A 27,110-nucleotide genomic window follows, 5' to 3' on the forward strand; every position below is an offset into this window, starting at 1 on the left:
GTTGATTTTCTGCCTCGTCATCTTCATGTTTCCTGTGCTTGAATGATAACTTTGGCCTATTTGTTTTACTCCCAGGTGAATGCCGCTTGTGCTAGCCAGGCCTTTGTGGTTCCAGGCCTGCTTGAGGGTCAGGATTACCTGTTCAGGGTTCGAGCAGAAAACAGACTGGGATTTGGTCCTTTTACCGAGACAACCGAACCCATCAGAGCCAGAGATCCCATCTGTAAGGACAATCCCACTTTTCCAGCTGCACACATACAACACTATATTTCCAGAATAGTGTCTACAAAGTTTATTGTTCTTTTGCCACCTCCTCAGACCCACCTGACCCCCCAACCAAGCTGAAGGTAAACCTAGTCACAAAGAACACCGTCACTCTGAGCTGGGAGCCTCCAAAGAACAACGGCGGCTCACCTGTAAAACATTACATCATCGAGCGTCTGAGCTGGGACACCAGCGGCAAGGAGAAGGAGACCTGGAAGCAGTGCAACAAGAGGGATGTGGAGGAGCTCACCTTCATTGTGGAGGATCTGAAGGAGGTCAGTTTACTACCTCTTGCCTGTAGATACAGCACTCAGCAATTGTAGTTCGTCAATACAATACAGTGAAGACCAGTTTTCTTCAAACGTCATCAAATTCAATTTAGGAAACTTCTGTTATGTACAATCTTTTCTCAAAACACAGTGAGCTAGAATTTATAAGCATGCAGTAATTTATTTCCCTCATATAACGTACTGTTATACAACACGTCTGTCTTATTCTTAAGGTTTTTAAAAAGCTTGTCCCACCACCATTAGGTGATAATGGGATAGTAAGATACAAACACACTGAGGTGCAAAACACAGTTTAGCCAGAAGGAGGCATCTATCAGAGGTGCATGTTCATGGGATGGACTATTAGTTTGCATCAGTGTAAAAATTGCAATTTCTAAAAATTGGTTGAAGACAAACCAGTCATGAACTGTTTGATAATGTCTTCCACTGCTTAACATCGAGTGTCTTATATTTTGTTTTTAGATTTATGTTTCTGTTTTTTCGTCTTTGCTTCTTTTAATAGAACTACATGTACTGTGTTCTGTTATGTGATTTGCATAGTAATATATTGTTGTGTTTCTTGACACTGTCATGAATCATCCTAAATAAATTAAATCAAACTTGACCTGCAGGGAGGAGAATATGAATTCAGAGTAAAAGCTGTGAATGCAGCTGGACCCAGCCGACCTTCTGCCACCGTTGGACCTCTGGTCATCAAGGATCAGACATGTGAGTGACAACTACCTCAATCATTTCCTATTGTTTTCCTTGGAAACATGTCTATAACTATCTGGGTTTTATATTTAGCCAATGGTTAATTTCTTATGTTTGTTGTTTTTCTGCAGGTCCTCCCACCATTGAGCTGCGTGAAGCCATGGAGGGCGAGGAGGGCTGCGACGTCAGCATCGTGGCGAGGATCAGCGGCTGTCCCTTCCCAACGCTGACCTGGCACAAGGCCAGCCTGGCCAAACCCGAGGAAAAGGCTGCTGTCCAGTATGACCAGCACATCAACAAACTGGTGACCCCAGACAAGTGCACACTGTTGATCCAGCAGGCCAGCCGGAACGACAGCGCCCTCTACAGCCTGACGGCCAGTAATAGCCTGGGTACTGTCTCCAAGGACATCAAGCTGGCAGTGCTGGGTGAGTTTACTGTTATATAGGCGTTGGATACACAGTGTTGTTTTATCACCATTAAGCAGCGAGTCAAAATCAAGTTTTCATGAACCAGGAAACTTAAGTCCTTCTTGACAGCTTTCAATTATTTATTATTATGGCTTGAAAAGCTCAATGAGTGAAACTAAAATATAAGCAGAAAATAAAAGCTCTTTTTCATGTGAAATGAATGCACCAAATAAAATTGTTAGTGCCATAAAGCATGCAAAGCGTTATCCTTACCTGTTACTAATGATAAACAGTCATTTTAGTAATTTAGTCATTTCATATGCTAATTAGACCGTTAGCTTCATTGCTAACGATGCTAACGCAAAACAAGCTCTTCACATTTTCACAAAACGATCTGTAAGTCAGCTCTTATCAAACATATAGTATTAAACAGAACATAAATTAAACTTCCAGCCATTTATTCTGAATGTGTAAATAAATACTTAAAGCACAGGAGGTGAAGTTTAAACATAAATGGGAAGGTTTTCTCTGTAAAACTGCTTCTGCTACCCATAATTTAACTAAATGACCATCTTTTTAAGATAAACTGACATTTTTATCATTAAAATATTATGAACTGTTTTTAATCTTTTTTGTTGGGCTAATATTAAACAGTCAATTTAAAAATCTTTTTATATGCGAATTAGATCTTTAGCATCATTTCTGTACATAAAGCAAAACAAGGCTAATTCCTGATACCGAAATATTCACAAAATTATCTCTTAATGACATTTTTATCACAAAACTATTAACTATTTTTAATGTTTTTCACTGGGCAAAATGGTGAGAAAATTAATCATTTTAGCTAAACATTAACTAAGATGATTTAACTGAATGGAAAAATGATATATTTTTATTTCTGACTTCCAGGACCTCCTGGCCCACCAGTGGGACCGATCAAGTTCACAGAGGTGTTTGCAGAGAGGATCGGCCTGGCCTGGAACCCTCCCACAGACGATGGTGGATCCAAGATCACCAACTATGTGGTTGAGAAGCGTGAGGACAACAGAAAGACCTGGGTCCACGTCTCCAACGACCCGAAAGAGTGCGCCTACGTGGTGACACGTCTTACAGAGAACCACGAGTACGAGTTCAGAGTCATGGCCCAGAACAAGTTTGGAATCGGACCAGGAGTGATCAGTGAGCCAGAGAAAGCCAGAAACCTCTTCAGTAAGTTTAGAGAGGTTTTAAATATAACACATTTGATGCTCCTGTGAATATTCTTGATGACTGATGACCAACCTGTCCTCCTGTAGCTGTTCCCGGTCAGTGTGAGAAACCAACAGTTACTGAAGTCTGTCTGGAGTCCATGACCGTCAACTGGGATGAGCCCAAATATGACGGCGGATCCCCCATCACCGGCTACTTCGTCGAGAAGAAGGAGACCACTTCCAAACGCTGGACCCGTGTCACCCGGGAACCAATCCGTGCGCTCCCACTGGGCAACAACTGGGACGTTACAGGCCTGCTGGAGGGCTCCCTGTACCAGTTCAGGGTGATCGCCATCAACGCCGCCGGCTGCGGCCTGCCTAGCTTGCCCTCTGACCCTGTACTCTGCAGAGACCCCATCAGTACGTCATCATATTACTCTGATCTCCATAATCCTGGTCTTCCTGCAATTTAGAACAACTTTGTTAGCTTATTTTTAAATAAATTAGGCTGTACTTCCATTATTCAAATTCCTTGCCAAATGATCTGCCTCAAGACTTTGTTAAATTATTTTTTTACTGTTTAGCGCCGTGTGTTGTGGATGGATGATCATTTGTTTGTACAATGCTCTCACTTCTGCCAATGAGTGTTTTTACTCCTGATAATGTTGCATCAAACTGAAGCTTTACATTTTCTTTATGTAGAGCCTCCAGGGCCGCCTTACCCGAAGGTGATCGACTGGACTAAATCAACGGTGGAGCTGGAGTGGCTCCCTCCCTCTACAGACGGAGGGTCGAAGGTGACAGGTTATATTGTTGAGTTGAAGGAGATAAACAAGGAGGAAGAGGAGAAGAAAGCTAAGAGGAGGCTGCTGCTGAGCGAAGTCGAGGAAGAGAAGGAGCCTGAGAGCGATGAGAGCTGGACGAAGGTAGAGTCTCTTCTGAAGTCCAAACTGCAAAAACACCAAATCTTTCCAAGTATTTTTGGTTTAGTTTCTAGTGCAAATATACTTAGACATAATTAACTCTTCAACACAACATAGGAGCTTGTTTAAGTCAATAATTCCTTAACATTGATGAAAAAGTTATTGTTTTATGTGAAATAATTGATTCTCAACAAGCTCCTATATATTGCTGAAAAGTTACTTGTTTTATCTTATTTCAAGTAATGAGATATTTGCACCAAAAATACCTGGTAATATTTTGTGTTTTCTCAGTGCAGCTCTTGATGTGTTTGTGTGTCTTTGCAGGCAAAGGACACAGAGATCAGAGGAACTAAGTTTGTTGTGACCGACCTGAAAGAAGGAGGGCTGTACCAGTTCAGAGTCCGAGCCGTGAACTCTGCTGGCGTGGGAGACCCAGGTCTCGTGTCTGAGCTGATCGAAGTCAAAGACAGAACAAGTAAGGCACCGATCAACAGCCATTAAAGTGTGGACATATGAACTTTAAATGAGAAATATCATGTAAAATTCACATTTTGCACATTTTTGTATTTCCATGCTCAACTGCTCCTAAAAAATATGCAAGCACTTTTAAAAGAAACAGAAATTTTTGGTAGCAAGTTAATGTTTTTTGGTGTCTGGAAACTGAGCTGTTTTGGCCAGCAGCAGCTTATTTTGTCTTAAAGAGATATGAGGCCCTAAAACACCTAAAATGTCTATCTAAGAAATATCTTGTCTATAAATATAATAAACATGTTTTGTGTGGCCTAAAGCCCTATCCTAACCTGTTCAAGGAAGTATAATAGGTCACATTTAATTAAAAACAATCTCCATCCCCAGTTCCTCCTGAGATGGACCTTGATGCCTCAGTGAAGGAGAAGATTGTGGTCCACGCCGGAGCCACTATCCGCATCATCGCCTACGTGTCAGGCAAACCCGCCCCGCAGATCACCTGGTGCCGTGACGACGCCGAGGTGCCCAAAGAGGCCGTGGTGGAGACAACAGGCATCTCTAACTCTCTGGTCATCAAGAACTGCAAACGGCAGCATCAGGGCATGTACACACTGAGCGCCAAGAACGAGGGAGGAGAGAGGAAGAAGGCCGTCATCGTTGAGGTTCTCGGTGAGTGAAAAGTTCAGGAAGAAATTTTTTCATTTATCTTTCTAAAGACAGTTCCTCATCATTTAACTTTGTCCCTCCTCTTCCCTAAGATGTTCCTGGACCTGTCGGTCTTCCCTTCGCTGGTGAAAATCTGACCACCGACTCCTGCAAACTGACCTGGTACTCCCCCGAAGACGACGGCGGCTCGGCCATCACCAACTACATCATCGAGAAACGAGAGTCCGACCGAATGGGCTGGACCTCGGTGTCCTACACGGTGACGAGGAACAACGCTGTGGTGCAGGGACTGATCGAAGGCAAGGGCTACTTCTTCAGGATCGCAGCTGAGAACATCATCGGAATGGGACCTTTCATCGAGATCGACAAGATGGTCCTCATTAAAGACCCAATCTGTAAGTCCAAAGCAGGGAAATTCTAAATACAGAAAATCTGCAGCTCTGAAACTAATTTCTGTCTCCTGCAGCCGTCCCAGAGCGTCCAGAGGACCTGATTATCACAGGTGTTACCAAGGACTCCATCTCTGTTGCCTGGAGACCACCCAAATACGACGGTGGTGCAGAGGTGACCTCCTACGTCCTTGAGTCCCGAATGGTGGGCCGTGACACTTTCACTCGGGTCGGAGGCGAGGACAAGCTGATGGACAGGAAGTTCACGCTAACCGGACTGAAGGAAGGCTCGAGTCACGAGTTCAGAGTCTCAGCCGTCAACCAGGTGGGGCAGGGCAAGCACTCCTTCCCCACCAAACCTGTGCAGTGCAAGGACGAGCTCGGTGAGTTGCACACAAACATTGTCTTTTATTTATTTAACCAGGTGAGGAGATTGACAACTAATTCTCATTTTCAGAAAACAGTTAAAGATCATACAGCAGAAAACAGAAAAATATCATAAAACAAAGAGGAAAAAATAGAACCACTAAAAGTCTTATAATACACATGACAAGTCAACAGTTTTTAAAAGCATATACATTGATCATGTGCTATGGCACATAAAAACATGTAATTTCTGAAAGATTTCAAACTGCTTTTGTCCCAATTCAGAGCCACCTACTTTGGACCTGGACTTCAGAGACACGATGATGGTCAAGGTGGGAGATCCATGCATGCTGTCAGGACGTTACAGCGGCAAGCCGACACCCACAATCACCTGGACGAAGAACGACGAAGAGCTTAAATCAGACGAAGAGATCAACCTTCACAGCACCGCACGCCACCTCAGCCTGAACATCAGCAAGGCCAAGAGAGAACACAGCGGCCGCTACTGCGTCAGCGTCGAGAACGCCGCCGGGCCTCGCACAGGAATCTGCACCATCACTGTAGTTGGTGAGTCACAACGAGACACTTGCGTCCATCTTCAGGTTTGAAACATAACCTTCAATGATCAGATCTCCAATTGCCCCAAAATAATAAAATGTGTAAAAACTGAAAACCTGAAAGGTGCTAATTTAGTTAGCCTGGCTACTGCCTTCCTCTGCAATTCTGCTAGATTTTAATCTCCATTCAGGGATTTCTCCAATTCAACAGAAGTAAGAGTTATTGATTATTGAGTGACTCTAAAGTTGATTGCTCTTAACAAACTACTAACGGTTAACGGAAAAGTGGTCATTTTCTTAAAAGTTGTATTTTGTATCAAGAGGGCCAACTGTCTTTCCATAACACAAAGGGTTGAATTTTTCAAATGCGGAATTTTAGCAAAGAATCACATTGTATTCAATTTTTTTGTTATACTGACTGAATAAACACAAAAATGTGGTTTTCTCACACTATTTAACTTGGGCAACCCTAAAAATCACTCATATTTATTGCCACAGTTTAAACTTGTATCACCTGAAGATAAACTTTAGCTTTAATTTGTGCGACTCTTTCCTCCTGTCAGACCGTCCTCAGCCACCAGAGGGCCCCGTAGTGTTCAACGAAGTCTACAGGAACTACATGGTGATCTCTTGGAACCCTCCTCTAGATGACGGCGGCTGCGCCATCTCCAACTACATCATCGAGAAGAGAGACACCAACAGAGACCTGTGGATGCCCGTCACCTCTTCCTCCACCAGAACCTCCTGCAAGGTCAGTTTGAGTCTCCAAACTCTTAAGCAGAAAAAATACTTCAAAAAAATACACAACCCAGAGATACAATAGGGTTTTTCTGTATTTTCTGGTTTGGATGAATGTGAAAAAAGACAGTGTGGATAAATTATTTACTGTTATGCAAGATTATTTCACCAATACTATAACCTTTAATAGCTTGTTGTTACCCTTTTTTTTTTAAGTCGATTCAGTATTAAAGCCTTCTGCTCATTACCAAAGAAGAAAAACATCTGTATAAGGCAGCATTGGTTAGTTTTAGTTGTAAATAAGTACAAACTTTTTACCAGGCGAAGAATCACAAAATACAGTTGGTTTTCTCAACTTAGCTCAGCCCTAAGCAGTTTCAAACTTAATTTCTCACTTCAAATCAATCATAAATGTTCACATTTTATTGAATAAATAAAAATGTTTGGAACGATGCCCCCTGCTGTCCACTAAATAAATTGCAGGATCAGAATAGTTTCTGTGGATGTCTCTGTTTAGGTCCTTCTAATAGTTTCAGCTAGAATAGAGAGAGAACCCATTTTCAGTGAAGTTACCAGAAAACTCTGGAAGCTTAAATGTTGAAAATTGGACAGTAGATGATTGGAGGGATTGACCACATCCCTGCTTGTCACTGTGTGCCAACAGGTGCCAAAGCTGATCGAGGGTCGTGAGTACATCATCCGGATCATGGCTCAGAACATGTACGGCATCAGTGACCCACTCCTGTCAGCGGAGACCAAAGCTCGAGATGTCTTCAGTAAGCTGATGCTGAATAAACAAATCCATTCTCCAGGTAGGATCATAGTCAAATTGGTGTCTGACCATTAGACATGTTTCCATTGCAGAGGTGCCTGATGCGCCAAAGCAACCCACAGTGAAGGAAGTTTACCATGACTGCGCTCTGATCAGCTGGGAGCCACCTGCTGATGGAGGAAAGCCAATCACAGGTTACATTGTGGAGAGGAAGGAGACCAAGGCCAACAGGTACATTATCCCACAGCGCTGAGAAGCAACAATTGTAACTGAGAAAATACAAGGTACAGCTTCTTAGATGGCCAAAACATTTCCAGGAAGATGGGAAGATTTCATCTTTCAGGCACATTATTTTCAACATGTGAAACTTCCATGTTTCAGATTATTAAAAAATTGGGTGAAATGGTTATTTTTGCAGATGGGTTCGCTGCAGCACAGAAAGAATCTACCCCAAAGTGGAGTACTGTGTGACAGAGCTGCTGCAAGGCTGTGAATACGAGTTTAGAGTCAGCGCTGAGAACGTGGTGGGAGCTGGAGACCCCAGCCCACCATCCAAACCAGTTTTTGCCAAGGATCCCATCGGTAGGTTCACGTTTTAAAACTTTCACTTCTATAAGCCTTATAAGGTTAGCAGTAATAATGACTGGATAAATGTTCTGCCTCAGTGAAACCTGGTCCACCTGTCAACCTTCGCGCCATTGACTTCACTAAAGAGTCAGTGACTCTGTCCTGGGAGCCGCCCACCGACACCGGACGAGGCAAGATCTTTGGATACCTGCTGGAGTTCCAGAAGGCTGGGCAAGAGGAGTGGAACAAGGTGAGAATAAGGGTGTTTTACACCTTATAGGCCGGTAGACTCGGTTCAATCGGAGAACAAAACTGCAACATTTGCAGTTCACCTTCACACTGCATTGTGTCAACTAAACCCTTTAAAAAACCTGTTCCCCTCCTCACCTGTGGGGGAGCTGCACCAAAGGAAACCTCTGAAGAAGACGCTGAGTGTAACTTACAAACAAAAAAGTGTCATCAGATTTTCGTGGTTATAGTATTTCTCTTTTGTTGTTGGAAAAACACTACAAGCCATTTCTCCTGCTAGTGCTAGACTCAGGCATTTGTTTTGGTTGTATTTACCCAGAATGCCCTGTGCTTTAGTCCACTTACTGTTTTTGGCATTCACACATGCATTCAAACTGCCCAAGAGTTCACTTTAGCTGAACCAAGACTGAGGTTTTTTGGCTTTACGCTTTTTTGATAAACATCAGAGAATGATTTTACATTCACATCCCCAAATGAAACAGACTTTCCATGCAAACAAACTGGAGGTTTATTAAAATGGCCTAAACAAAGCTGGTGTAAATGCACCATTTGATTTTTATCTGAAGGACCCTGTGTGCATCTCCTGGTTCTTTGAGAAAAATAAAATGGTCAGCCTTGACCCTTCTTTGGCCAACAGGTGAACCAGACTCCAGATTCCTGCCAGGAGACCAAGTTTAAGGTGATAAACCTGGAAGATGGCGCTCTGTACCGCTTCAGAGTCATGGCTGTGAACGCAGCTGGAGAGTCTGACCCAGCCAACCTGAAGGAGCCAATCAGAGTGCAGGAGAGGCTTGGTGAGTTACAAATGAACAACCTCTAAATGTATCTAACTCCACAACAAACTAAATTAAATTGTAGGTGATTTTTATCATATTGGAAATAAATTTGATATTTCTTATTGCAGAGCCTCCAGAGTTGATCCTGGATGCTGGAATGACCCGAGAGGTGAAGGCCATGGCTGGCACTCACATCACCCTGATGGCCACCATCAAAGGTGTGCCATTCCCCACAGTCACCTGGAAGAAGAACGATGCAGAGGTTCCTACCAGGGCTGACATTGAGACAAACCAGGCTGGCACAAAGCTGGAGATGAGATTCTGCAACCGTGGAGACTGTGGAGACTACACTCTGACCGTGGAAAACCCGGCTGGCTCCAAGACTGCTACCTGCACTGTGCTGGTTCTTGGTAAGTATAGCATTAAGGTAAACAAGGAACAATAACAGAAGTGTGACCTGTGAAGCGTTCCTCATTTTCTTTCTATTATCTTTAGACAAACCTGGTCCTATTCAGCACCTCCGGGTGTCTGATGTCAGATGTGACTCCGCCTACCTGTCATGGAAGGATCCGGAAGACAATGGCGGCTCTCGCATCACTAACTTTGTGGTAGAGAAGAAAGACACTGCATCCACTCAGTGGGTTCCTGTCTGCTCCACCTCCAAGAAGCGCAGCATGATGCTGAAGCACCTGATGGAGGGCACATCCTACTCATTCAGAGTTGCTGCTGAAAACCACTATGGCCGAAGCGAATTTGTTGAGACACCAAAGGCTATCAAGGCAATGAACCCTCTGTGTAAGTATCAGAACAGTGAATACTTATTCAAGAAATACTTTTTATAACTACTTTACCTTACTTACTTTACAATCTTGTCATTCTGTGCTTCAGTCCCTCCTGGTCCTCCTAAAGACTTGCATCACGTTGATGTGGACAAAACAGAGGTCTGGTTGGCCTGGAACTGGCCTGATCGTGATGGAGGAAGTGAGATCACTGGCTTCTTTGTGGAGTATCAGGAAGAAGGAGCCAGAGAGTGGGAAGAATGGAAGACTGTGAGCATCCCAGAGAGTCATGTTACCGGCTTGGAGGAAGGAAAGACCTACCGCTTCAGAGTGAGGACTGAAAATGCCATTGGCCTCAGTAGACCTGACACCACACTGCCCATCCTCTGCCAGGAGAAACTAGGTAGGCAACAGAATATAGAGACACCAATCGATACACATGTACAACTTTAGTTATTCTATTATTATCCATGTGTCTTTGTTTGTGATACATCAAATTAACATGAAAATGTGGAGTAATTTGTGTTTCTCTGTATTCTCATAGTCCCTCCAATTGTTGAGGTGGATGTTAAGCTGATTGAAGGCATCATTGTGAAGGCTGGCACCACCATCAGGTTACCAGCCTTAATGAGAGGAATCCCTGTTCCCACTGCCAAGTGGTCCGTTGACGGGGAGGAAATCACAAGCCAGGGCAACGTCAAAATTGATACTGACAATTTCTCAACTGTGCTCAACATCAACGAGTGTACCAGGAACCACACAGGCACCTACCTGCTCACTGTGTCCAATGCGGCAGGGACGAAAACCGTGGCCCTGAGTGTAACTGTTTTGGATGTTCCAGCTGCACCTATTGGACCCGTCAACATCATGGAAGTCACTCCAGACTCCATGACAATCGAATGGCGTCCTCCCAAGGACGATGGCGGAAGCCCCGTCACTAACTACATTGTGGAAAAACGAGAGTCCAACAAGGAGACTTGGGGAGGCGTTAGCTCCGGCAGCCTTGAAACGCAGCTCAGGATTACCCGCCTGCAGAAAGGAACTGAGTATGTGGTTCGCATTCGTGCCGCAAACAAGATGGGAGTCGGTGCTCCGCTGGAGAGCAAGCCAACCGTGGCTGAACACACCTTCATGCCACCCAGTCCACCTGGTAAACCGCAGCAATATGATGTGGCTGAAGATGCTGTTACGATCGGATGGACCATGCCTCTAGCTGATGGTGGCAGCCAGATCACTGGCTACCTCATAGAGCGCAGACACAAGGGAGGAAAATGGATCCGTGTTAATAGGACCCCTTGCAAGGACCTCCGATACAGAGTCCAGGGTCTGTTTGAAGGAAGTGAATATGAATTCAGGGTGTTTGCAGAGAATATTGCTGGCTATAGTGGTCCTTCTCCTACTTCTGACCTCTGCAAGCCCTGCAGACCCATCTCAGTCCCAAGCTCTCCTATTAATCCCAAAGTTAAGGATTACAGTAAGAACACTGCTGACCTGGTGTGGACTAAACCCTCCAGAGACGGAGGCAGCCCCATCCTTGGATACACAGTGGAAATGAAGAAAGCCGATAGCGAGGAGTGGAAGAAAGTGAACCTGGATGACCTCATCAAGCAGTGTGCCTACAGGGTGAAGGGTCTGGAAGAAGGTGTGAGCTACAGTTTCAGAGTCTATGCTTCAAACATGATTGGAGATGGAGAGCCAAAAGAAATGCCACAGTCAATCACTGCTCAGGATATCCTCATCCCTCCTGAGATTGAAATGGAAGCTACCTGTCGCGAGAGGTTAACCGTGCGTGTCGGCCACAACATCAACATCATTGGCTACATCAAGGCCCGTCCTGATCCTGAGGTCATTTGGTCAAAGGAGGAGACGGTTCTGGAGAACAGCAAACGAGTGACCATCATTCAGAACCTCCCGGTGGTCCACCTCAGGGTAAAAGAAGCTACGAGGAATGATCATGGAAAATACACACTGAAGGCTTCAAATGAGGGTGGTGAGGCTTCCTGCACCATCACAGTTAATGTGTTGGACAGACCAAGTCACTGCCAGAATCTGCACATAACATATGCCACCAAGGACTCATGCATGGTCAACTGGGAGGCACCCATCGACAACGGTGGGTCTGAGATCACCAATTACATTGTGGAGTGCCGTGAGCCCAGCATTAGCATGTGGTCCATGATCTCTTCCAACTGCACCAATCGCAAGATCAAAGCCAAACTGATGGAAGGTCATGAGTACCTGTTCCGCGTCTGCGCCGTCAACAAGCTGGGACCTGGCCCCTGTGTGGAGACCAAGACCGCTCTGCTGGCCATCGACCCCATTGAGAAGCCTGGTGAGCCGGAGAACTTCAGAGCCACCGACATTGGTAAAAACTTTGTCTATCTGAGATGGAGGAAGCCCGACTATGACGGCGGCAGCCCCAACCTCTCGTACAACCTGGAGTGCAAACACAAAGATGCTGAACAGTGGGAGAAACTCAACACCAGCACACTAACAGATACCTTTTTCTTGGCTGACAAGTTGGTTGAAAACCAAACCTACACATTCAGGTAAATTAAAACTTGATTGTATTTCTAAGAAATATTCTTTGTTTAGCATATTTTTACTAGGACTGGATGATATGGCTGAAAAACATGACAATAATTTATTAGTTTTTTGTTTTAGCTATCTGAAATTCAACCAAAATGGTGGCGTAACCTTCTGTTTTACCCACAGTTTACACTTTACACTGTTGTTTTTGATTTTTAAGTAGTTGTAAGGTACAATGGTGAAAGGACAAATTGTTGCTAGGCAGCCACAAGTTGCTCAACAGATTGTTTCTAGGTTAGCCAACGTCGAGTGAGTTAGTTGATGCCACCAGCCTTGCTTAGCTAGCAGTGAGAGGTTGAATGGTTAGAGCCTACAGTCCCCAGAATGCTGTGCGGTTCTGCATTGGAGTTCAGTGAAATCATTGAACGTGTCATCAGACATATTTTCCATTGGTGTAGATTGTGTCTTGATCACAATATAAATTATCAATTTATTGTCCAGCCCTAGTTTTCATTGACAAATGTAACTTTTTTTTCTTGTGATTTCTTCCCTGGTGCCTTGAAAAGTGTTTTTGAAAATAAAAATCTTGTATTTTTTTATTCAGGGTCCAGACTGTGAATGAAGGTGGAGAAAGTGCATGGGTAAAGATCCCTGACATTGTGGTGAGGGAGGAGATCCAGAAGCCAGTCATTGACCTGAAGGTAGCAGGAACTGTGACAGTGAAGGCTGGAGAGTCGGTCAGGATGGAGGCTGCCCTGAGAGGAAAACCGCAGCCTGAAGTCAAATGGATAAAAGACAAAGCTGTGGGAGACAATCCCAGAATGAGCTATGAAACCGGTTCCGATTATTCCAAATTTCTTTTGACCAAGTCCAGACGCTCAGACACCGGCAAGTATGTTGTCACTGCCACTAATACAGCTGGCACCTTCACAGCCTACGCAAACGTCAACGTCTTGGATGTGCCGGGACCAGTGAGGAACCTGAGGATCACCGGGATCGGAGCTGACAAATGCAGAGTGGTGTGGGACGGTCCAGAGGACGACGGAGGCTGCGAAGTGGACAGTTACATTCTGGAGAAATGTGAGACCAGGAGAATGGTCTGGTCCACATACTCCGCCTCTGTAGTCACTCCTTACTGTAACGTCACCCGACTGGTGGAGGGTAATGAGTACATCTTCAGAGTGAGAGCAGAGAACAAGATGGGAACTGGCCCCGCCATGGAAAGCAGGCCTGTAACTGTCAAGACTCAGTTCAACAGACCTGGACCCCCCGATACCCCCGAAGTTACTAAGGTAAAGATAAGGTCTCGATTTGGAAAGATTGTAGCTGTAGAAACTAGGGATTAAAGTTATAGGTTAATAACTTAATCTTAAAAACTCAGAGTTTTCTCCTGTATCAAGAGGACAAAACTTTTCATAATATGCTGAATTTTAAAAGAGATGATTGACTTTTAACATTATTTTGTGAAAGCCATGTTAAATACTGACCAAATAAACAGAAAATCATGGTTGCTGTACATATTAAACTTAGATATATTTATAAAGTATAACAAAACAGAAGCCTCTTAAGTTCCTCAATAAAAAAATGTAAGATGAAATGAATAAAATGTACACTTAATTCCTTATGAACAGAGATTCATAAGGAATTCAGAAGAACCGTCTGTTGCTCTTGAATGATTGTTAAAACTTTGCTCCATAAAGTCCATCAACTCACAAAAAGCCCTCAAGTTCAACCTTGCTTATTGGCATCATGTTTTTTTTCATCATGTTATAATTTTTCTCCGTTATCTCCTTCACTTTTCTTTAACAACACATCCTGGTGTTTGTAGTACATCAATAATTTTTAAACGAGATGTTGACGCTGCTCCAGCTGGGCTGAAAGTCTTAAGGCAACAACTTGAGGAGCTTGTCAAGTTTTATATTTTAAAACAAAACCACATAAATTGTATTTTGTATCCCACACTTCACTCTATTTGGACAGACTGTTTGGACTAAAAGAAGGTTTAAGCAGATGAATTAGTTACTCAATTGGAACTAATTATAATTTAATAAATTGTTAGTTGATTAATTGTTTGTATCCCTAGTAGAAGCGAGTTCCTTGGTCACTGGACCATTTGCTGTTTTTGTGATGCAGGTCAGTAAGGAGGAGATGACCGTCGTCTGGGCTCCACCTGAGAACGATGGAGGAAAGTCCATCACCGGCTACATTCTGGAGAGGAAGGAGAAGCGGGCGGTGCGCTGGGTGGCTTGCACAAAGAGCCCCATCTCTGAAAGACGCATGAAAGTGACAAACCTGATTCCAAACCATGAATACCAGTTCAGAGTGAAAGCAGAGAACGAGGTCGGCCTTGGAGAACCAAGCAAACCCTGCAGACCTGTTGCAGCCAAAGATCCTATTGGTGAGTTCAGCTCAACTTTCAGTCTGGACCCTCTCCTCTTTGCTTTTCCATTCATCACTGTCTTATGTTTTCACCTCTACTTTCAGAACCACCTGGGCCACCAGCAGGCCTGAGGGTTTCTGACAGCACAAAGACCTCCATTACCCTGTCCTGGTCTAAACCCGTGTACGACGGCGGCGCTCCCATTATTGGCTACAGTCTGGACTTGAGGCTGAAGAGCGACGCCGACCCAGAGAAACCCTCAGAGGGCTGGAAGAGAATCGATACCCATGGGCCGCTGGTGATCACAGAGTTCACTATCGGCCAGTTGGATGAGAAACAGGAGTATGAGTTCAAAGTCTCCGCCCAAAACCAGGTGGGCTGGGGTCGCCATGCCTACCTGAAGGAGGCAGTGTCTCCCAAGGAGATCCTTGGTGAGTCTATGCACTTAAAAGGCTCTATGAATGCGGAAAATTCGGACGGAAATGTGGAAATTAACAAACAAAATGTAATCCACAATAAAACATAGAAATGGCAGATAATAGCGAGTTTTATGAAAATGACAAAAAACCTTTCTGTAGTTTTTGTCAGCACAAGGTTGAGTGGAAGTGCAAGAATTAGACGACTATTCATAAAGAAGCTATTTAGCTAGATGCAATTAGTCATGTCTACTAAATCTGTAACATTTAAATAAATCAGTAGAAGTGGCAGCTGAAGGTGATTATTGAGTCATATATTCCTTTTGGAAAAGAATGAAACAAACTTTGTTCATTTTTGGTAAAGCAACGCAAACAACTAAAAATAAAACAACTAACAATCATTACTTCAATGGAGATTCCTGTGACAGATGGAAAGAAAAAAAATTTAACAAATGTCCAGGTCTTTATGGAAATGTGCACATTTAAAGCGATTTTAAAAGGTAAATTTTATGTTAAAAGCAAGATTCATTGTTTTGCACATATGCTGCAAAAACATAAGTATTCTTGGTCCACTTTTTTGTACAAATATCTTAGTAAAATAAAACTCTTAGAAGTAACTTTTCAGCAAGAAATTGTCTTAATATTGAAAAAAAAATACTAGTTCTACTGGCAGATTATTTAATTTGTAACATGAAAAAATGTCTTGCTATCAGTGAAATAATCTCCCAGTGGAACCAGTATTTTTTAATCAATATTAAGGAATTATTAACTTAAAAAGAGTTTCTATATCTTGCTGAAAAGTTACCTGTGAGTTAGTTTTATCTGATTTCAAGTGTACTAAGATATTTGCACCAAAAGGTAGATCATAAAATAAGATTTTGTGTTTTTGCATTATGTTTGAGTTCTTTAAAAAACGAGATGGAAACACTTTTTAACACCTCATAAAAACAATTTTCTGTTAAACCACAGCAGTTGTTTCATTTGTGATACAGATAAACAAGAAATGTGGCTCCAGCTAATGATTTGTTAATCTTTTTCACATAACTTCTGGGTTAATAAATATGGATGACATGGAATAAATGGAATTGAGAAAAATGAAAACAGAAATAGTGGAATTTCGGGAAAAAAATCAAATGAATTTCATAGGATCTTATATACTAAAATAGGTCATTTTTAGGACATTACATGAGCTCACAGAGTTATTTGTGCTTTCATGACCACAGAGGCCCCTGAAATCGAGCTGGATGCCAGTTTGAGGAAAGGCCTCACCGTCAGGGCTGGGTGTCCCATCCGGTTGTTTGCCGTGATCAGAGGAAGGCCAGCTCCCAAGGTGACCTGGAAGCGCCTGGGTGTGGACAACGTCGTACGCCGAGGTCACGTGGACCAGGTCGACACCATGTGCTTCCTGGTGATCCCTGAGAGCACCAGAGAGGACTCTGGGAAATATTCACTGACTCTGTCCAACTCGGCTGGAGAGAAAGCTGTGTTTGTCCGAGTCAAAGTGCTCGGTAAGAACAGGAAGCCATTGACTCAGCGGTGGTAGATTAGCTAATTTAAACATGTTGTTTTGTCAGAGAGTTCAGCGTGTGGGTCGGATTTTTTTTCTTCTTTTTAATGGAACCAAAACTTACCAAATTCCACAGCACACCTACATGTTAAGGTTTTCAAAGTCAAGCTAGCATAACTGACCTACTTCCCTTTTATCAATTAAAACATTTTCTAATTGTCGTAGTGTTGACAGTTTGATCCACAGAAACCATGGCTTCCTTTTTTTCTTTTATATGTCATGCATAGATTTAAATTTTAGCATGGTATGTTGACAACTTTACAATGGTAGTCATCATCAGCGAGTAGCTTTTTGCCCTCTAGCAGGTAGCTAGGCGGAAGGATCTTGGACATGGGATGGCACATTGCAACTTGTCTATAAAATATACCTGATCTTTATCAACTAAATTTATTTCTAACTCTATCCAGACACTCCTGGCCCAGTTGGCGGCTTGGATGCTACCGACATAACTAAGACAACCGCTCAGCTCTCATGGTTGCCTCCAGAAAATGATGGCGGCAGCCCCATTATTAATTACACTGTGGAGAAACGGGAAGTGGATAGGAAGACTTGGACCAAATGCACAGAGGACCTGAAGAAAACCAGCTTCAAGGTGACCAACATGACGCCAGGCATCGAGTACTACTTCAGAGTCATGGCGCACAACAAATACGGAATTGGAGTCCCTCAGGATTCTCCCAGATCCTATCTGGCTGTGGATCCTATAAGTGAGTATAGCCTAAAATAAATGATGTGGATTATTTTTATTTATTTAATTTTTGTCTGATAATTGCCTACCTTTAAATCAAGGTGAGCCGGACCCACCTAAGAAGATGGATGTGTTGGAGATCTCAAAGAACAGCGCCACGTTGGGCTGGCTGAAGCCCCTCAGAGACGGAGGAGCTAAGATCAACGGTTATGTTGTTGATTACCAGGAAGAGGGAGCTCCCGAGGACAAGTGGACACCTTACTCTGTCGTCAAAGACCTGACCATTGTGGTGGTTGGTCTGAAGGAAGGAACAAAGTACAAGTTCAGAGTGGCAGCAAGGAACTCGGTTGGAGTTAGCTTGGCCCGCGAGGCGGAGGGAGTGTTTGAGGTCAAGGAGCAGCTCAGTAAGTAGATCAGCTTAACTGCAAAATAACAGGTTCTTGTGAACTGTGGTTTAATTGTTATAGGGGATGTACTTTGCACATTTGTGTACTTTTGTTTGGGTTTTTGCTGCTTCTAAAAGCAACCCAAATCCTTAAATAAACCACCTAGATGTTTCTTGGCAAAAATTTATGTACTTTGGTGCCAGGAAAACAAGCCATTTCAAAACCTTCAGAATGTAATGTCACAAATCTTCAGGCACTGAGCTCCAGCACGTTTGATCAGCTGGTTTTACTGCTGTATGTTCTGTACAATGGCTGCTGGAAAACACAAGTGTTATCTGTTGACTTACTATCCAGAAGCCACTTACTGCAATCTTGTTGATTGTACAGGAGGCTCCACGTCTGCTTTTCAAAGATGTATCATTGCATTTGTTTGCAGCTATTTTCATGTATGTTTGCATACATGAAACGTGGGGGACATGGCCAGCAGCAGATTAATGGTGTAAAATTTTCAGAAATTTTACTCAAATAGGAGTAGCAGTACTTCAGAATAAAGTTACTAAAGTAAAAGTAAAAAGTACAGCGTAGTAAAAATAATTTAAGTAATTTTTTAAAAAGTTTTTGAGTTAGGGGGCGTGGCCAGCAGTTTCTCATTTTCAGATGCTCTAATCAGCTTAATCTGAAAGGAGCTCAAAATAGGCAGAACTGAGCAAACTGAAATCCCATCATCTAAGAATGTGTCATGAACATCTTTTGTGTAGCCCGTAGCCCTATCCAAACCGGTTAAAGGAAGCATAATAGCTCACCTTTAATATTTGCTTTGCTTTCAGTGGCTCCAAAGATCATCATGCCCGACATTGTTACGGTGAGGGCCGGATCAAAAATGGCGATCGAGGGCATCGTGGCTGGTAAACCGGCTCCTTTCTGCAAGTGGAAGCAGGGCAACGAGGACGTACTGACCTCAGACCGCCTGTCGGTCGTAAAGACTCTGACAACCTGTACCCTCATCATCAAGAACGTGAGCAGAAAGGACAGCGGCTACTACAGCCTGTCGGCCGAGAACAGCACCGGCAAAGTCAACCAGATCCTCAGAGTCATCGTCCAGGGTCAGCTAAAGCACCCATCACTGCTTCTGACAACATGGCATTGACATATTAAAATTATTTCATCAATATCAACATCCTCTCTGTTTCTCAGACATCCCTGGACCTCCTGGTGGCCCTCTGGAGATCTCAGAATTGGATATTGATGCTTGCACGCTGCTCTGGAACACCCCGGAGGAAGATGGTGGCAGCCACATCACCAACTACATCGTGGAGAAGTGTGACATCAGCCAGGGTGACTGGATCACCGTTTCAGCTTCCTGCACCAAGACCAGCTTCCGAATGACCAAACTTACACCTGGAAAGGAGTACTGGTTCAGGGTCCGGGCTGAGAACAAGTCCGGCATCTCTGAGCCCCTCTACTCTGAGAAGATGATTGCCAGATATCCGTTTGGTGAGTTTCGTTCATTATAAGACGGATAGGGGTAAGATGAAACATTTTTTATCCAATTAATCATTGGAATATTTGATAAATCAATTACTTGTGTAATTGTTAGCCCTCGTAGTAAGTTTATGGCCAAATGGCTCAATTTACCTCAAAGCTACAATTTTGATTTTATTTCTTTGATTTATGACATCCTATTGACCTCATACCTTTACCCAGGAGATTTGGTGACATAATGTTTTTTTATTGTTTCCTAGCAACACGGGTGGCTCAATTTTTCTACCTTTCCAGATGTGACGTTATGTGTTAATGTTTTTGAGTTTTTTTTCTTCTAGATCCTCCAAGTGAACCGAGAAACCTGCAGATCAACAAGATCAACAAGGACTTTGTCATTCTGTCTTGGGAGCGTCCCAGCAGCGACGGTGGAAGCCCCATCACTGGTTTCTGCATAGAGAAGAAGGAGAGGAACAGCCTGCTGTGGGTGAAGGCTAACGAGTCTGTGGTCAAAGCCACGCAGTACACCTGCACCGGCCTCATCGAGGGCCTGGAGTACACCTTCAGGGTGTCAGCCTACAACATGGCTGGACAGGGAAAACCCTGCAAACAGACCGACTTCATCACCGCCAGAACTGCTGTTGGTAAGTACATCTGTTCTTATCTCAGTTTCTAGTTATAGGAAAAAAAGGCCAGCAATTTTCTTTTTTATTTCAATAGAACGTCAGTTCAAAATCAAATACAACTGTATAGAGAATATGACTATAATATTAATACAATATAAATTTGTACAAATATTTTCTCACTATAACCACTTAAATGTCTACTTTGGCAGCATAATACATTTTAACATGAAATATTCTTCCAGACTGATCATTAAGTTACTTCAGTATTGTTGATTATTTTTATGCTTATTCTTAGTAAATACAACCAATGATCTATGATCTGTTTTGAAGAAGAATCCCATTTTATGTTGGGATATTTTCAGTGGCGTGCTCAGATATTTTGGGGGTCAGGTGCTCATGAGGTAAAACAGGCACCTTAGTAAAGAGACTTCTTTAAAAGCTTGAACATCATATTGTATAAAATCTACAGCCAAATGCTGCCTTGTATGATGGAGTTGGGGCAGGGATAACCCAAAAAAGTCTGGTTTAGCTTTAGATTCATCGTTTAAAATTCATGTTGAAGAAGATCAAAACTAGACAACATTGCTGATGTGAAACCCTTCTATTTTCCTCCCAGACCCACCAGGTAAACCCGAAGCAATGGATGTGACCAAGAACTCCGTCTCATTGGTCTGGAGCCGTCCCAAACATGACGGCGGCAGCAAGCTGATTGGCTACCATGTGGAATACACTAAGCTGCCAGAGGACAAATGGACTTGCTGCAATGCCAACTGCATGAACATCCAGACCGAGAGCTACGTGGTTCAGGGCCTGGAGGAGGGTCAGAGGTACCAGTTCAGAGTCATTGCCAAGACTGCCATCAACGTCAGCCTCCCGTCTGAGGTGTCGGATCCCATTGCTGTCATTGCTGAGAATGGTACGGTTCTGCTCAACCCGTTAAGAACAAATCAGATCCAGTGGCGGGTCATGAACTTCCTCCCTCTGTCTCCTGTACAGTTCCTCCTCGCGTTGAACTGGGCGTCAACATGAAGGGCCTCATCGTGGTAAAGGCAGGCGACAACGTCTTCCTGGACGCTGAGGTTCACGGCAAACCCCTGCCTAAGGTCAGCTGGAAGAGAGACGGTGCGCCACTGGTGATCGCAGAGGGAATGAAGACGACGCAGAAGAAACACGTTCATCTGCTGGAGCTGTACTCAGTCACCAGGAAGGAGACTGGAGACTACACCATCCTCGCTGAAAACCTGAGTGGTAGCAAGTACGCCACCATTAAGGTCAAGGTGCTGGGTAAGCTGCAGTAAAAACAGTGACTGGTGCGATTAATCAATTATTGAATGCTCCCTTTGGGTTGTGTAATTCCAATTATTTGTTCTTCATAAAGATTTTAATGTTGACACCCTTCAGAAGTGTTGTTAACTGTTTGTGGGGTCCCTTAGCTTTAAGAAGAACTTTGTATCATTTTGCCTGAAGTTAATTAAATGAAATCCATGTTTAGGATTATAGAAGAAGCAAGTACAAATATTTGCAAAATGTCCCATTTTTTATCCGATTAATCGTCAGAATAATCAATAACTAAAATTATCCTTAGCTTAAGCCCTACTGAAAAGCTCAACAAGCCTTAAAAACATTCATGTTTGAAATTCAACCTTTCTTCTTCCTGCTCTGCAGACAAACCCGGCCCTCCAGCCTCAATAAAAATCTCCAAAGTGTTTGCCGACCGTGTGAAGGTTCGCTGGGAGCCTCCACTCGCAGATGGAGGATCTGAAATCACCAACTACATTATTGAGAAGCGTGAAACCAGCAGGGCCAACTGGGCGCTGGTGACCTCTAACATCCACGGCCACAACACCGACTGCTCAGTGGAAAAACTCATCGAGGGTCATGAGTACCAGTTCAGAGTGAGTGCTGAGAACCAGTATGGTGTGGGAGACGCCATCATGACTGACGCCGTAACCGCGAAGAACCCATACGGTGAGAATTAATTTTTCTATTTTTATTTGTAAAACCGTTTATCAGAATATATGAATGTCTTAATGTAAGTTTTAGTTGAACCCAGAAACACCGTTGGGGTATATATATATAAAATATATGGCAATTTTCTATACTCTTCTCCTGACTGATGTTTGTCTTTTGATGCCTTTTAAACTTTATTTTAAGTTTAAAATACTCTCTTAATAGCTCTATTTTGTTTTTTCTTACAGCATGAATACCTTTTTAAATTTCTGAACAAGTAAATATGACATTTGAACAATTTGAAACCACTTGCTCCATTCTTGTTGGTTGTGCAGGGGACTCCATTTCTGCTTTTCAAATATGTACTACTGTATAATTGCACATCTAATTTAAATTCCCTTTGGAATTTAAATTATTTTAATTGAATTTGAATTGAAAGGGTTTGTAGCCATTTTTACGTGTGAGTGTAAATGTTGAGTCGGAGGGGCGTGACCCGCAGCAGCTGTTTTGGATTTAAAGTGACGAGACACGTTTTGAATGGCCTATAAAACTATCCTAACCTGTTCTAGGAAGCATAATAGGTGTCAGTTCAGAGATGCTTGTCAACCTGGTCTTCAGTGTGACTCTCATGCCTTTATCTCTTCCATCAGATGTTCCTGGGCCATGTGAGCCACCGGTCATTACCAACATCACCAAGGACTCCATGACAGTCAGCTGGAAAGCCCCCGCCAATGACGGCAAAGCTCCCATCCTGGGTTACCTGGTGGAGAAGCGTGAGGCCACAGAGTTGACCTGGGCTAAGGTTAACCGGCGACCCGTCATCGACAGAACCATCAAGGCAGTTCAGCTGACCGAGGGCTCAGAATACGAGTTCAGAGTCATCGCCTTGAACAAGGCCGGCCTGGGCAAACCCAGCGATCCGTCCAACGCCGCTCTGGCTGTTGACCCTGTCTGTGAGTGTCTGATTAGCAGAAAAGCGTAACTGAAAATATCCCTGATGTTTGTCAGACTTCTAAGCTTTCTGTGTTATTCTTAAGATCCGCCTGGCCCACCTGCGTTCCCCAAGGTGGTGGACTCTACCAAGCATTCGATCAGCCTCAGCTGGACCAAACCAGCTTACGATGGCGGCTGTGAGATCATTGGATATCTGGTGGAGTGCAAGCGAGCCGACGCCGAGGAGTGGACCAAGTGCAATGTCCCGAAGAAACTCCAGGCCACCAAATTTGTGGTGACCAGCCTGACGGAAAACACAGAGTACCAGTTCAGAGTCACTGCCGTCAACAAGATTGGCTACAGTGAGCCCAGCGAGGTTCCTGGAAACCACACGGCCAAGGACATCCTGAGTACGTTCATCAGATGATTGTTGGCCTGTCACAATAAGCAATAAGTCCATTAATCACATGATAAATTAAAATGAGCTCTATCATTGAAAAGCCTCCATTTTGAAAAACACTGGAAACATTTAACACCCAGTACAAAGTAGTTAGTTTGCACTTGCTGACACTTTGCCTGTTTTCCCTGTCTAAGCTGAATTTGAAATGCAATTTTGGTCACAGAGACTTCATGATCCATTTGGATTCTTGTTTTGTTTTTATCTTTTGTATATTTAAAATGTTTTCCAGTCCCAGTGTTAAATATTCTTTAGAAATGAAAGGTTTTTTTTTTAAATCTTTGAGTGAGTATATTTGTGTTTACAAGCCATTATTGTTATTATATTAGTTGAAAAGGGTCTCAAAATGACAATATTATAGTTTATTGCAATGATTTCTGGGACTATTTATTGTCCAGTAAAATGGCTTAAAGACAGGGGAGCTAACATATTTTAATAATCTGCCTCTCTGCAGTTGCCCCTGAAGGTGAGCTGGATGCTGATCTGAGGAAGGCTTTGGTTCTGCGAGCCGGCATCACCATGAGGCTGTACGTCCCGCTGAGGGGACGCCCAGCGCCCAATGTGACATGGACCAAGGTGGACGCCAACCTGAAGGACAGGCAGGGACTGCTGATCAAGACGTCTGAGTGGGACACCCTGCTAATGATTGAGGACATCAACAGATATGATGCAGGCAAATATGTCCTGTCTCTGGAGAACAGCAGTGGATCCAAGAGCTACACCATCATCGTTAAAGTCCTCGGTAAGGATTTGCCTGAGTACACAGACTGCAAACAGTTAGGGTTTAATCAGAGGTGTTGCATTACAGTGAATAAATATAAACCTGGATTTGTTTTGAAGTGTTGTTAGAAAACAAAAAGAGCAGTTATAGAAACACATTTATGTTAAGCTTCAACAAATATGATTACACTACAGAAACACAACATCTTCCAAAAACCTTTTGTCTAGTTTCTAGTGCAAATATGTCACTACACTTGACATAAAACAAACTAACTTACAAATATCTTTTCAGCAAGATATAGGAATATTATATTGATTAAAAAAAGTACTAGATCTACAGGCAGATTATTTGACAAGATCAACAAGATACCTTGTTAAAAGTTAAATAATCCGCCAGTGAAACTAGAACTTTCAGCATTAAAGAGTTATTGACTGAAAACGACCTCCTATAAGTAGTTGAAAAGTTACTTGTAAGTCAGTTTTGTTTTATTTCAAGTCCAATAGAAACCAGACAAAAGTATTAGACAATATTTTGTGCTATTGTACTAGATCCCTGAAGGTGTGTTTATTTTTATCTGTCACCAAGACGTCAGATAACAGATCCTTTAATTATGGCAAGTTATAAGGAGGAGCCTTCATGAAATCAAATCAAGTGGTCATAATGTTGTGCTTGTTTAATGCATATAGCCTAATGTAAATTAAAATTACCATTTACCTTTCTATTTGTTCTTTGATATCCTGATCAGTTGACTAAAGTTTTCTGCTGCTCCTCCCCCTCAGACTCACCTGGACCACCTGCCAACCTGACTGTGAAGGAGACCTCCAGGACCCACGCCTGGATAAGCTGGGAGCCGCCGCTGATCGATGGTGGAAGTCCAGTGAAAAGCTATGTTGTGGAGAAACGTTTGGCTGAGAGGAAGGCGTGGACCTGCGTCTCCGCCGAGTGCCACAAGACCTCCTTCAGGATCACCAATCTGGAGCCGGGTCAAGCGTACTGCTTCAGAGTTCTGGCTGAAAACGCTTATGGCATCGGAGAGGGCTGCGAGACGGCAGGCAGCGTCCGGGCCTCAGGTAGCGATTTATTATATTTCAGAGAAGCGATTACAGTCGACCCTCTGAATCCCAAATTATTCAGTCAGAAACGTACATTAAAAATTTGGATGTGGAATTAACTTTAGTAATATAAAGGATAATTAAGCCATTAAAGGGGGGACGTATTATACAAAATTCACATTTTGACATTTTTATACTTCCATTTTGAACTTGTTACCTAGCAACCCCAGCGGAGTTCTGTCTATCACCTAGTAACCCAAGCTGAGCTCCATCATGATTGGTCAGCTGGTTTTACCGCTGTATGTGCTGTACAGGACGAGTGTTTTGTTGTTGGCTTACCATTCAACAACCACTTGTTGCATTCTTGTTGGCTGTGCAGGAGGTTCCACTTCTGCTTTTCAAAGATGTACCTTCTTCGGAGGTTTTTGTGTCATTTCTTTTAGCAGTTCTTGGTGCACTGCCACCACAGGCGACTGGGTGAACAGGTCTTTCAATTAGTTTGGTTCATCTGACACAGTGCAGTGTGAAAGTGAACCACATCAGCTTAATAATAAATATTAAGCTGCAATTTTTTTCCCAAATTGAGTGAGATCTACCGGTATCATGTAGAAAACACCCAAAGAGTTTGAGACTTTAATGTTCCATTCAGATCTAAAAGAAAATTCATTCATATGTCTTCACATTTGGAGGTTTCTTTGTATTCACGTTTCTTAAGAGTTATGCACTGGAACTAATATCCATTTGTTCTTATCAGAAAATACGCTTTAACCTTTTCTAAATCCACTTTTGCAGAACAACCTGGTCCAGTGACAGACTTCAGAGCCCAAAAGACCACCAAAGACTCTATCACACTGAGCTGGAAGAAACCCATCAGTGATGGAGGAAGCTTCATTACCGCTTACATCCTGGAGCAGAGCGAAGGAGAGGAGAAGTGGAAGGAGATTATGAAGGGCAAGAACACCAGTCACACCATCAGTGAGCTGGCAGACGGCAAGCAGTATTTATTCCGGGTCAAGGCCCTCAACGAGTCTGGAGAGGGACCACCAACTGAGCTCACTGCTGTTGCCAAGGACCAGTTCGGTAAGGAATCCACCTGATTAGCCTTCATGTCATACACATTTTTAAAGGGGCAGTATTATGTAAAGTTGACTTTTTGAAACTTTACATCATGTTATATTGTTATTCCCTCTTCACAAACAGCTGGAGTGTTGCCTTGGTTCATTCATTCATGTTTGAGAAATCCTTTAATCACTGTGGCAACCAATCAGCTGTGTAAAACACCTGGGTGGACATAGCCTCACCTTTGAGGTGCAGCTCCTCCTTAGTGTTACAGTTTCTGAGCTCCTCCATTCAGCTCCTTCAGACTAGCAGCAGCAGCAATTACCAAACACCTAATTGATCTCATTGTAGGAGCTGCTTCTCAGTGAAATGCTGGTAAAAACATTGTTAAAGCTTTAAAAGAGGAGAGATGTTGTGACGACTTCCTGAAGGCGGAGTGTCAGAAAAAGAAGGAGTTTCTTAAAGAAACAGAAGCCCAATTTCAAGGCGTTAAATGAAATTACCTGATAAGGCATGACAAAGTGGGAGTGGGAATCAAGCAGGCAACCCACCAATTACAGGGCGAACTCCTACCGCCGCCTTACAAAATCACTAAGTAAAATTTCTTCTGTCATGTTTGATATGAATATCATTTTTATAGTACAATCATGGTTACTTGATTGTACTCTAAAGTAGCACTATGTGACTGAAAATGCATAATACTGCCCCTTTAAATGCACTTACATGATTTTCAATGCCAAAAAATAATTTCTTATAGAAAAGTTTTTAAC

General features: G+C 43.1%; 1 protein-coding gene across 1 annotated transcript in view; it reads left to right on the plus strand.

Annotated features, from left to right (window-relative positions):
* The window catches only part of ttn.2 (titin, tandem duplicate 2), a 209,617-nt gene that overhangs the window by 133,107 nt on the left and 49,400 nt on the right, over positions 1–27,110 (plus strand). The window contains exons 173-211 of the mRNA XM_016662277.1: positions 76–223; positions 319–539; positions 1,166–1,262; positions 1,379–1,675; positions 2,567–2,866; positions 2,953–3,267; positions 3,550–3,773; positions 4,095–4,245; positions 4,626–4,907; positions 4,997–5,299; positions 5,371–5,676; positions 5,945–6,226; positions 6,780–6,967; positions 7,619–7,730; positions 7,819–7,957; positions 8,145–8,308; positions 8,392–8,543; positions 9,180–9,336; positions 9,447–9,728; positions 9,814–10,113; positions 10,207–10,500; positions 10,642–12,646; positions 13,231–13,918; positions 14,760–15,024; positions 15,111–15,437; positions 16,646–16,930; positions 17,397–17,696; positions 17,779–18,081; positions 18,891–19,166; positions 19,258–19,557; positions 19,884–20,186; positions 20,785–21,084; positions 21,165–21,452; positions 21,834–22,136; positions 22,769–23,071; positions 23,156–23,461; positions 23,963–24,250; positions 25,009–25,299; positions 26,074–26,361. Of these exons, the coding sequence (XP_016517763.1) occupies positions 76–223; positions 319–539; positions 1,166–1,262; positions 1,379–1,675; positions 2,567–2,866; positions 2,953–3,267; positions 3,550–3,773; positions 4,095–4,245; positions 4,626–4,907; positions 4,997–5,299; positions 5,371–5,676; positions 5,945–6,226; positions 6,780–6,967; positions 7,619–7,730; positions 7,819–7,957; positions 8,145–8,308; positions 8,392–8,543; positions 9,180–9,336; positions 9,447–9,728; positions 9,814–10,113; positions 10,207–10,500; positions 10,642–12,646; positions 13,231–13,918; positions 14,760–15,024; positions 15,111–15,437; positions 16,646–16,930; positions 17,397–17,696; positions 17,779–18,081; positions 18,891–19,166; positions 19,258–19,557; positions 19,884–20,186; positions 20,785–21,084; positions 21,165–21,452; positions 21,834–22,136; positions 22,769–23,071; positions 23,156–23,461; positions 23,963–24,250; positions 25,009–25,299; positions 26,074–26,361 (12,133 nt within the window). The remainder of the gene's footprint in view (positions 1–75; positions 224–318; positions 540–1,165; positions 1,263–1,378; positions 1,676–2,566; positions 2,867–2,952; positions 3,268–3,549; positions 3,774–4,094; positions 4,246–4,625; positions 4,908–4,996; positions 5,300–5,370; positions 5,677–5,944; positions 6,227–6,779; positions 6,968–7,618; positions 7,731–7,818; positions 7,958–8,144; positions 8,309–8,391; positions 8,544–9,179; positions 9,337–9,446; positions 9,729–9,813; positions 10,114–10,206; positions 10,501–10,641; positions 12,647–13,230; positions 13,919–14,759; positions 15,025–15,110; positions 15,438–16,645; positions 16,931–17,396; positions 17,697–17,778; positions 18,082–18,890; positions 19,167–19,257; positions 19,558–19,883; positions 20,187–20,784; positions 21,085–21,164; positions 21,453–21,833; positions 22,137–22,768; positions 23,072–23,155; positions 23,462–23,962; positions 24,251–25,008; positions 25,300–26,073; positions 26,362–27,110) is intronic.

This window comes from Poecilia formosa, unplaced genomic scaffold (genome assembly GCF_000485575.1).
Source record: "Poecilia formosa unplaced genomic scaffold, Poecilia_formosa-5.1.2 Scaffold367, whole genome shotgun sequence".
NCBI lineage: Eukaryota > Metazoa > Chordata > Actinopteri > Cyprinodontiformes > Poeciliidae > Poecilia > Poecilia formosa.